Raw genomic sequence first — 12056 nt, forward strand, 5'->3', positions numbered from 1 at the left:
GGTGCTGAAAGATGAGGATGAGGAGGAATCCGGTGAGGAGAAAGAGCGGGAGCGATGCGCGACCTGCTGTTGGAGAAGGACGAAGCTACTGCCCTCGCAGACTGTCCGCTTCGTGGACGCGGCTCGCTACGCGCTGCCGTCCCTGTCGCTCGCTAGGAGCGCGGGTCGCTGGGCCTCGAGGGTCGCGCCTTCCGTCAGCTCCATCTCGGCGGGGGTGGACAGTGGATTTTTGGTACGGCGCACTCAAAACCTACGCAACCGCCTTCCGTGCTCGCAGTCTTTTTACAATCCACTCGGAGGCACTTTCTAAATTACAACATTCATCATTTAATCGCTAATATTAAAATACCCACCCTTGCAAATCAGTTCATGCACCGGACTTATTTGAATTGAGGAATTTCAGTGATTTTTTAAAGAAAATGTATTAAATATGCCGTCAAATACTTGACACTGGCAAACGTCCTCGGTTAAGTAAAAAATAATAATACTTTTCTAAGTACTTAATGTCCTTTTTTCATATTGAGCTCACTTGCCCAAATTAGCAAATTTTGGGAATGAAAATTAATTGCTTTCAAACTTGATGAAATATAAGTAAAATAACAAAAGTAAAATACTCAAAATGATATTGTAAATTTGATGTGTATTATCTTCAGATATTTATTCTAAATTTAAAAAAAACTAGCACATATCACAGTAAATTGTTTTTTTTTTAAAATATTTTTTATATCAAGTTCTCAGCAAATATGCATTCCAGATCTATAGATGGGGATGCAACTTTTCGTGCCTACTGCGTGCCAAATAATTTCAATAATTATCTTCTCTGTCTATTTATCATTTATCATACTGATAATCTCGGTATCAAAGTTGGAACCTATTCCAGCGCATAATAGAAATAGATTTCTGGAATAAATGTCTGTTTTAGTAATGGATTGCGAATACGGAAGCGAGCCACCAAGTGCACCAATATTGACGCTTTCGATAGGACCATTCCATACTCTGTGTCGCAATGTCCCTCAACTGGGTCAGTAATGCAATGTTCATCTACTCGGTCATTAGCGCAATGTTCAATTAGCCAAATAGTCTCATCTGTCTGTCGTGCCATGTTCTGTTGCCGTCTGTCATCGCCTTCCGTCTCGTCACGAGATGGTTTCATGTTTCAGTTCACGAGGTAAAAGTATAATACTTGTACCGCACGGTACGAGATCAAACATTTCTGCATGTTGCTACGTAATGTAGTGGAGAAATAACACCTAGTTATATTGTATTACCTTTGCCTAGTGCTTGTTTCTTCTGTAGTATTAGTATACTCTATAGTTAGAGTAGACGCATTATCTGTACTTGTCTTTCTTTAGTCTTAGTAGTTTAGGTAGAAAGAATTGATGGTTATTGGTGTTGCCTTATTATATTGATGGATGCTCGATCATTTTAAATATTTTTCTTGGCACCCTCGCACATACACTCGTCATATATCATCGGCGTAGACTCGGTTCGTTCTGCGATGTACCGCACTTTCTCCTTTACTTTGGATATTAAATTGATGAATGAAAACCTAAAATGTGCGCAGTATGTTACGGTGTGAACTAAGATTTGGAGTCAACAATAGAAGAATATTAAAATATTAAAATATTTTGCTCTATGTAAAATTTACATGTCATTAATTTATTACATATCATTATATTTTATTTGAATCATTAGAATTTTTAACATGCTAATAAATTTATTGTGCGAGATATTTTGGACTTCTCCTGCAAAAATTGGTTTGCTGTACTTGAACTCTTGATATTTTTAATGGACAATAATTTTATGTTTACTTTATTTGACTCTACGGCACTTGTACGGCAATGTATGAAGCATCTCTACAAACTGTAATGTTACTGCGTGGTAAGATTCATGTATAGTTGTATGGAAGAGATTATATTTGATAGCACTGTAAAGATTGGGGAGTTGGCTCACCGATAGCGCACTATATTTTAACTTTGTTTGGTTGATGTTAAGTTTACACATGTTTTGACATTTTTTAACAACCAATGGGCATACAGATATGTTTTGTTGCTCATTATATGATAAGGTGATATCTGCAATTGTTGCAAAAAGGAAAAGATAGGAATCCAACAAGTTAAAATTAAATGTATACTTTTATGTTATTCTGCGTAATATTACCTCCTTTTTCAACGCCTTGTCGTGACAAAAGTGATAAAATTAAAGTTTTTAAAAAATATATATTTTGTGCATTATCATATTGACTGTCATCACCCAAAATGGCATGGATGGCCAATTTTCAGGAGACACATTTGGAGCACTATAACTTTGCTAGGTAATAAAAATAACATAAATTTATGAAAAAAAAAATACTGTCTCAGTGTTTAAATTGTATTTTATCAGAAAATTGTTTTAAGTGTATTAACAGTGTGTTAAAAATATCTTTTCAAATGAAAAATGTGTGTGATGTTTGAACCCCAAAGAATTCATTAATAATTGAGCCTTACCGAGTCTTGTTTAGCATGTGTGATATTTTTTACATTATTTTTGTTTTTCTTTTTTTTATGTTGACGCCTTTTCGCCGCCTGCGTTTTATTTTGCCTTCCGCACAAAATGATTGGAATTCGTGCCAACCATTTTACGACAACTGGACAAATTGGATCTTTTCACTGTTCGTCAATATGAATCGCTCCGATTCACCTGCGCTAACAATAACACCGGGTGTCTTTACGTGGATTATGGCTTTCTGACATCGCCGATGGAATTTGGTGTGAACCGTGATCGGTGGCACCTCCGACTGTTTGTGTAGGAATATACGGAGGAGTTCAGGGACATAGCTAAAGGGAAGTCCAAGGAGAGTTTGCCCGCAGGACCCATCACCCTCATCAACCAACGTCCTGTCGGAGAAGATTTGCATGTAACCACCCTTTGTTTTTATTATTTTCTTTTAGAGTAATACAATATCATTTCCACTTTGGCATATTTGTCTGTACAGTTTTCTTTATAAGCTGATAGACGTGACACGCGCGAGTTATTTTGCCATACATCTATTATTCTGGTTTGAATCGCCAGCAAAAAGTGCTAATTACGCAGCACAAAAACTAAATATTTTAGTCAAATTATAAGCAAATATGGCAAATTCAGAATGTCAATTAACTAAATTAAATTCATGTAAATAATAAATCAGCCAAGATAAAAAAAGGTTTAATCTGTCTACAAAACAAATCTCTCTATTGTATTTACTATCAAAATTGATTGGAAGTATTTTTGTTTCCAAGAAAAACAAATGATATTAACAATTTCTAACTATAATTTCACCCCTTAGTTTATGGTAACTTTTTAGTGCATATTGAAATTTAGAATATTCCGTTTTTATCCTATGAAAATACTGCCATTATTAAAATAAAATAAAATACTGACATTAGCAAAAATGTTTCTGCTATTGTAAACACATGCACATAGTTTTTGGAAACAATTTACTTTTTTTGAAATATTTTTTATTTATGATGTAATTTTTAAATTTATCACAATTGTTAGTTTATACTGTGTTGATAGCGAATCAATATTGATTATATGTGCTTCAAAATGTCTAGGGTGGCAATAACTAGCACTTCTTTTTTTATAGTAAAAAATTAAGAAATCTTTTGAAAACAAGAAACAGTTTAAAATTTGGTAAATAACTTGCCCGGTGAAAGAATTAATTTTAGTTTTTTTCTGTTATAATTTTATTCTTTTGATATTCTTAACTAATGTATACGCTTTCCACAGATTATGTTTTTGCAATGCTTCAATCGCATATTAATAGATTTATTTTTTGCATGGTTTTTATATCGTTTGCATTTCACTTGCATTTATAGAGTGCGCAAGACGTCGGTGTCTACACGTTGAGGAAAAATAAGGTTTGCTATTGTTTCACACTTATCCGCACACTATTTACTATACCTACATGTGTCTGTCTGTCTGTCCGTCCGTCGGAAGGATAAGGTCCTGATAATGGTTGGCTGTCCTTAGGTACGTTGTCAACACATAGAACCTTATCCTCCTGAAGTACTCTTCGCACAAGTTTTCCGGTGATCACTTTTTCAAATGCAAGTTGCGATTCCATAAACTACTAATATGTCTACATTATAGAAATATTTTATAAACACCTGTCCATCACTTATTTATAGATGTCACGGTACGTCTCGGAACAATTTTTTATTACCTCACATTTTTATGTATTCAAGTATTGTAGCAAGTTGTAACAGCTGTTATAATTCAATTATTTTTATGTTTACAATATGAAAAAATGCACTACAGTATTTTTTACGACTGATATTTTAATATATTTGAAATTCAGGGTTTTGGGTAGAACATCTTTAGCGGTAATACTAACCAAAATAGTATTTATATTTATTTCCGTTTATGTCAATTCTTCCATTATTATATTAAGAAGCTAATTATCAGTTTTTTGATGCCAAGATTTAAAAATGCTTGTAATTTAGGAACTAACTCTTAACAATTTACATATTTCTCTTATTAACAATGTTTTACCATGTGAAAATGCATTTATTTACATTATTTTTGCAAAGTTAATGTATTTAATAATTATTAAAGCCATTTTTTAAAACTATTTGACAAATCTCATGTCTGTTTCTCTCATTTTACTAGTGAAAAAAAGAGCAAAATATTGCAATAGTCCTCGGGGAAAAAATGATATAAAAGACATGTATTTGTAAGTCAAATTAAGTAAGTCTAACTAATAAAAATGCACTAGCGGTTCTATAGAACCTATACCATAGGTACATCCAATACATCAATCCTCGGAATAGATTATGACTGATGACTATACCATCAGCTACTTGAGCACCATTTCCAAAACTTAGTTAATGTTTAATAACAATGCACTAGCGGTTCTATAGAACCTATACCATAGGTACATCCAATACATCAATCCTCGGAATAGATTATGACTGATGACTATACCATCAGCTACTTGAGCACCATTTCCAAAACTTAGTTTAAGTTTAATAACAATGCACTAGCGGTTCTATAGAACCTATACTATAGGTACATCCAATACATCAATCCTCGGAATAGATTATGACTGATGACTATACCATCAGCTACTTGAGCACCATTTCCAAAACTTAGTTTAAGTTTAATTTCAATCATCGTATGGTATCTAAAATTTTAATACGTATGTAATTGTATAGGGTCCGCCATCTAAAGTTTTTTTTTTCAACTAGTGCTTATTTCGTGAATGGTAACACTTAGCTCATGTCTGATTTGACAGATAATTAGTTTTATCCTTCCGCTGAGCGAATATGGTTGTGTATACGCTTGAACAACGCTGGGAAATATTGCGACATTCGACTTACAGAAGATGCCGATTTTGCCAAAAAAATCATCTTTTCGGATGAAGCTCATTTTGATCTTGGCGGGTATGTAAACAAGCAAAATTGTCGTATTTGGGGCACAGAAAACCCGCACGCATACATTGAAAAGCCGGTACACCCAAAACGAGTCACTGTTTGGTGCGGATTTTGGTCCAGAGGCATAATTGGGCCATTTTTCTTTGAAAATGAGCAAGGAGTGGCCGTTAGTCAATGGCGATCGTTATCGGGCCATGTTGAACGGATTTTTGTTCACAAAAATTGAAGAGGAGGATATTGGCAACATTTGGTTTCAACAGGACGGCGCTACGTGCCACACAGCCGAAGCTACACTCGATGTTTTGCGCCCCATTTTCAAAAAAAAAATGTTATTTGGCGGACCCTTTATATAATTTCTAAAATATTTTTTTTCAAAAAGGCATTTCTCATCATTGGTACATAAATAAATAAATAAAAAGAGCGTTTAATAAAATACCATTTAGTTATGTTAATTACTATACTAAAGAATTTGCTGTGATTTTATTAATTTGACAGAAGTAAATGTACAAGCCTTCCTGCCTAGAAATGTAATACAAATTACAATAAAAAATGCTGAGAGATCAAATTTTTTATACTGTTAAGTACATACTGGTTACTTTATATTATAAAAATTAGAATACAATCGGTACACTTGTATTTATTAGCCATTTGGTTATTTCACTAATTACCGCATTTGTATCCTCGGCCATTTGAAATATGCATATTTATTGATTGTTTTTCTAAACTAAAGTTACAAAATAAGCTGTAGTTTTATTTTCATTAGACTTCAATTAATTTGACTGCACATAAAAGCAGTGTCATTTATTAATGGAATGTAGAATAATGATTTTGTGGGTTTTCTGTAGGAACTGCCGGCTTCAAACAATAAGCCATCGTCCACCTCCTCCAAGGGAAGTAGCGTCGGAGCCACGCTCACCAACAGTAAGGAGAAACCCGACAAGCTGGAGATATCGGCTCCCACCGTGGTGGACGGCAAGAAACCCACCATCTCCTCTCCGCAGAGAAGCACCGCTATCACGTTAGTACATCCGTATTCCGCTCGCACCGGTCTCTATTAGCGGACGTATACTGATGTAAGCCGCAAGTAACGGGTTGTTTTGCAGGAACGGAACGGGTCCCACCCGGAGCGCGGCCCCGGTGGGCAACAGCGCGAGCGGCGCCGCGACGGCCGGGAGCAACAGCAACGGGACCGGCAAGGGGGACAAGGGGGAGAGCAACCCCTTCGAGGAGGAGGAGTGGGACGAGGAGGGCGCGGAGGGGGAGGGGGCTGAGGCGCTCACCGACACGGGCGAGCCGGGCGTGCCCGTGCGCGCGCTCTACGACTACCAAGGCGCCGAGAGTGACGAGCTCAGCTTCAGACAGGGTATGTTACCCGGCCCATAAGTAAGCCTTAACCTACCGTTAGGATCACACTATTGTCTTGCATGCCTTTATGTTGATAAATAAATACTATACTACATTAACATTTATGCTTTCTTATGTCATTCGAGTTAAAGTTCGCAGTGGTTAAGTCTGTGTTTCAGAACCGGTCTTTAATATATTTGTTTGCAGGTGATTTATTTGAAAAACTGGAAGACGAGGACGAACAGGGCTGGTGCAAGGGGAGGAAGGAGGGGCGAGTGGGACTGTACCCCGCCAACTACGTGGAACCCGTGGGACACTAACCCTCCGGTCATTCCCCGCACGCCTCCCCGATGAGTCGGGGAACATTACCGCCTGACCCGCATCCGTTTCTGTGTATAATATTACATTATATAAACAATTTGGTTGATATTTTTTTTTCTTATTGGAATCCGTGTAATTTTAAGCAAATTGCCATTTCTTTTTATACGGTTTATTTGTATCCGTGGGTTTCAGACTAAAAAACATACAAATTATAGTGTTCGGGTAGCTGTATATTCGCTAAATTATGTTTGCAGATTTGTTTATGTTAAAATTATGTATTTTTGGTAAATTGGTGCAAATGTTATATTTCATATACCTGGTATTTATTTATTTTGATACAAATATTGACAGATTTTATTCTGATTTTTGTACCTTTCTGATAAAATAAACATTTGACCATCGAATGAAGTCAATTTCTTTCTACCGAATTTTGGATACATTTAACCGTTTTTGATATTTGTTATAGCTCTATACAATTCTACAATATTTGAACATTTTCAATAATATCCATCTCTGATAAATTGCATCCATCGAATTAAAAATATATATATCTAAAGATTTGTGGCTTTTTTACAATAAGCGGTACATTTTATTGCATCGAAAACATCAAATAATCTTTGTTATTTTTTGTTGTTGATATTTGTGCCATATGTATTTTTCAAATATATCAGAGTTGGGTTTTCAAAAAAAGAATATTTTAAAAATATAATTGTGTGACACGAGTCAAACTAGGTAACTTTGGACATATATGTATTATTTTATTGGTAAAACGGCATTAGCTATTTATACATAGTTTCTATGTTTTATGTTTGTAAAAAGATGGTAGGATAATCTAGATTTACTAGAAATACATATGTATTGGATCCCCTGAAAACTCATTGAAATACCAAAAAAACAATTGAATCCCCTGTAAGTTTAGTATAGTTAGCTGTACTGTCATCACAGTGATGGGCTTCCAACTTCATTTTCAATATGCTTATATCTTACAATGACATTTTATTACCCCAACGCAGTGCCCTATGCACCATTTATGGTAGATAGTATAAACTTCCGTTCCTGAAGCATTTTAATTCTCTGATTTTTTAAACATAACATTCGTGTATGTGTTATTTTTATTAATATCTAATATTGATTGTTATGTGAATTTAGATATATGGTATGTGTTATATATATTTTTCTTTAAAAAAAAGAATGAATGTCAAAAGATTCAAATTGAAAGAATTTTAAGAGCATGATAAATCAACCACTTTGTTTTCTTTATTTATTGTTATTTGAATAGAATCCCCGCATCTCATCTCATCCATCATCATCATCTGTGTTCGCCGGAACTACCCAAAACTACATCACGTCCAGTTACTAAACCCTTGGACATTTACATAAAGCTACCTACAGAATTGTAGAGCGCCCTAGAGATAAATTTTTCGTGTAAACAGCGCTACAAAAGTTATAATCTTTATTTGTATAAAATAGAGGCATTGAAGAATTTCTATTAATTCTTTTAACATGGTGAAATGAAAAACCCAAATTTAAAGTAAATATTTCTCATTATAACGTGTAATTCTATAGGGTTTTAGGGGATCTAAAAATTGACTTTGGTATTCTGTAGTTATACCTATCGCAAAGAGATACTTCAATACATTTTATATTTTAATTTTTTTGTGTATGTGGGAGTGAGAGGATGTAATTTAATAAAATAAATCTTCAATAAAGGTGTTTGTGATTATATATTCGCTACAGAAACTCCATTTTAGATTTTTTTTTGCCAGAAATTTCAACATTTCTTTAATGTAAATAAAAATTTCTCACATCTTTTTTGTTGAATTATTTTAGTTAGTTCCACCCTCATTCTATGTGAGGGCTGCAAACTGCAAATAATAAAATATTAATGTTAAAATTGTTTTTATGTTATGTTGTGATAGCATGATACGTGGTTGTAAAATTTAATTACTGTACTTATGTTATCTGTAATGATGTATTATCTCCATCCTTAAGTCCCACACTGGCTGTACCTGGCAGACCATCATTTGTTTTAACCATTACTCCAATTTTGAATTAGACTATGGCTGTTTTCACTCGAACCACCGTCAAATCAGCATGCAGCTTTGTAACTGGAGGTCTGCGTAATTGCAAAGCACCATTTGTATGTGTCACATTGACGTTGCGTAAATAATGGCTCATGTTTGAAAAGTTTTATGAAAATCCATACAAAAAAATGGATTTATTTAAACTCATCATTTTTCTAGTAGTTTTTACCTTTGCTTCTGTACTGGGACCATTCATATATGCACCTTTATGAGAGACTTCTTAAGCGCTGTGCTGTCGTCCTGTTAAAAAAAATTAATTTCACATATTGCCAAATGGAACATTATTGGAGCCCTGATTATTATTGATTTTAAAGTAATATGACCATTCCCACTAATTATAAAATTATCATTTTATTCTCTCGACATAGTGAATAAACAAAGATTTCAACTGACCATGAAACGTCAGATGGTAGATGCGTGTAAAAGAATTTCATTGTATTAGCTGTCAAGCCTGTTTTTAGAATCAACCTCGGTAGGTACCTCTGATCCAGGCATCTCGCAACATCAGAAACATGACAGTCGTCGGAAAGTTGCGCAAGGAAATGGCACTGAAAGGGTTTACCGAGATTAATTTACAAGGATGTGTTTGTACATTATGTATTTCTGCAGATGTGTCGATTATTTTGTTTGAAATATTCCTTCCTTATATATATTTTTAAATAAATCGCTTTTAATTTATTTTTATATGCTAAATAAGTTCATTCATATTGTATTGTTAGATTTATTATTATTTTTTAAATTGTTCAATTTATGAATAAATCCGCTGTTGACCATTGTTTTCTTCTTTTATTTGAATTATTTCTCGAGAATGTTTCACAATTCTATCTTTTTTCTAATAATGACAAAAGTATTAGTTTAAAATTGCAGTGTAATAGAGGCTACTCTATTACTTTCAAAGGAACTTGTGAAGATGAGGGGAAATAATCAGAATAATATTCAGAAATATAATTTCATTGTTTTTCATTTGTTTATATTTTAAGTAGAGATGCGCCGAATAGTCGGTTTAGTCGATTAATCGCCTACTGTGCCGGTTGAAAAATTAAACCACATTATTTCTCAAAAATGCGGCTATTTAAAAAAATGCAATAAAGTTTTCATTTTATAAAAATAATTAATAATAATTATTATAAAGTAATCAGCGAGGTACATAAAATGTACAATTCAAATATGAAGTTAAAGTTTCGCAATCATTGTCAATAGAATACTGTTTTTAGGTAATATTATCATGTAATATTGTCTCCTACTGATATTTCGGCCACTCTGGAGAGTTGTGGTACAGAAGTTGAGCACCCTGAAAAGAACCCCGCAAGTTTGCAGGAGGATAACCTAAAAATATGTGTGTTAGTGAAAACATTGTAAATATGTATTTATTTGTTGAAAGCTTATCTGTTCTGCAAGATGATTTTTTTCTGTTTGTAAATATTCCCCGCTTTTGAGAAACGGCCATTTGAAAATTATTAAAACCATATCCGCTCCCTAGGTGGAGCATATGGAGTCCACAAACTGTCTCCAGGCTTTTCTGTCGGCTGCCAGCTCCCTTGCGTCCTCCCGAGTCGGATCCGCATCCCGAAGTTCTGACGAGAACTGCCGACGAATTGTCAGCAGTGGTCGTCCTGGGCGGCGCGAACCTGATGCCTTGTAAAAGAGGCAAGCTTGATGGCGGCTCTCAGGAGGCATGCGGAGTACATGGCCAAGCCAACTGAATCGCCTTTCCTTCGGTATAGTGGTAGTTTATTTGGCTTACAAAATGGCCGACTAGTCGGACAAACCAGTAGTTGGTGCATCTCTAATTTTAAGTGCAGAAGGTAACTGTCATTGTTTTAAAAATATATTTTAGATTTTGAAAATGATGTATTTGTAAATATGGTTGTTTTGAAAAATTATTAATATTTTATAATGCGAGTAATTTTTTATTATTATTTGTAAGCATACGGCATACAAAGACCACATATATGTTTTTCACTGTATATATTATTTATAAACACATATTTATTAACTGATGTAACGTGTCTATTACATAATCCTGTAATTTGTACCATACATAATGTTTGAATTTTATTCTTAATATGCCGATACATATTGTGCGTAACATTACGGAGTCAAAATGTATGTAAAGAAGTAGAAGCAAATATAATTTTAAGTCTTTTTTTAAGCAGTGGGATAAAAATAGGTTGTAGAACGGCTCATCTTAAGGTAATACTAGAAGTTAGAGAGGAAGTGACGGGAGGAGAAAGTATATTTTATGTAAATTTGTTGATTATTTACGGTAGCTAGATTAATATCTAGAATAGGAATATCTAGATAGAAATATGAGAACAGAATTCACTTGTAAAACTGTATTTAACAATGTTGCAAACTTATGAATACTAAAATAAGATGTATTATTCATTTTTAAAATAAATAAAAAATATTATTTAAAACATTCTTTTTATTGCAGTACCCAATTTCAGAAATTTTTTACTTTTTTCTAACAAATCGAATGCCGTCGCATCAAATCGGAAAGTTTGCAAGTATCACAAGAGGTTGGTAATCCGCCTCGTAGTATAATGGTCAGCACGCGAGCATACCGCTCCGGAAGCCCGGGTTTGATTCCCAGGGGGTCAAATAAATATAAGTGACTTTTTCTTGGACCAAAGCGGAGGGCTGATCACCTTTCCTATGAAGGTCATCAGTTAACAATCAAGATAACACAGCATTTATACAATTCAGTATCCTATGCACCATTGGGGTGCGGATAAGGGTTTGGAGGCAAAAGGGTGGTGAAGGTAGATGTATGGGTCAAGGTTTTGTAGCTCCAAGGTAGCCACCTTAGTGATTAACCATTGCTAGCACTGCAAAGGAGTTCGACCGTTGTTAGCTCTACGGAGCATTGACCAAGGAAGAAGTTGTGGAAGAAAGCTCCAGTCTGTTCTAT

The 12056-nt window shown here is 34.5% G+C and overlaps 1 protein-coding gene across 4 annotated transcripts in view; it reads left to right on the top strand.

The window, feature by feature from the left end:
* Positions 1 to 9917, top strand: part of Synd (protein kinase C and casein kinase substrate in neurons protein Synd) — a 91918-nt gene extending 82001 nt beyond the window's left edge. For 2 of the 4 annotated variants that reach the window (XM_088259968.1, XM_088259969.1), the window contains 5 exons: positions 2789 to 2896; positions 3837 to 3878; positions 6239 to 6411; positions 6497 to 6756; positions 6945 to 9917. In XM_088259968.1, the coding sequence (XP_088116094.1) occupies positions 2789 to 2896; positions 3837 to 3878; positions 6239 to 6411; positions 6497 to 6756; positions 6945 to 7057 (696 nt within the window). In that variant the 3' untranslated portion in view covers positions 7058 to 9917. The remainder of the gene's footprint in view (positions 1 to 2788; positions 2897 to 3836; positions 3879 to 6238; positions 6412 to 6496; positions 6757 to 6944) is intronic. The other 2 variants (XM_088259970.1, XM_088259971.1) reach the window with 2 other exon arrangements.
* The last annotated feature ends 2139 nt before the right edge of the window (positions 9918 to 12056 follow it).

This window comes from Brachycentrus maculatus, unplaced genomic scaffold (genome assembly GCF_059751285.1).
Source record: "Brachycentrus maculatus isolate JH-2025_06_01 unplaced genomic scaffold, ASM5975128v1 h1tg000122l, whole genome shotgun sequence".
Taxonomy (NCBI): domain Eukaryota; kingdom Metazoa; phylum Arthropoda; class Insecta; order Trichoptera; family Brachycentridae; genus Brachycentrus; species Brachycentrus maculatus.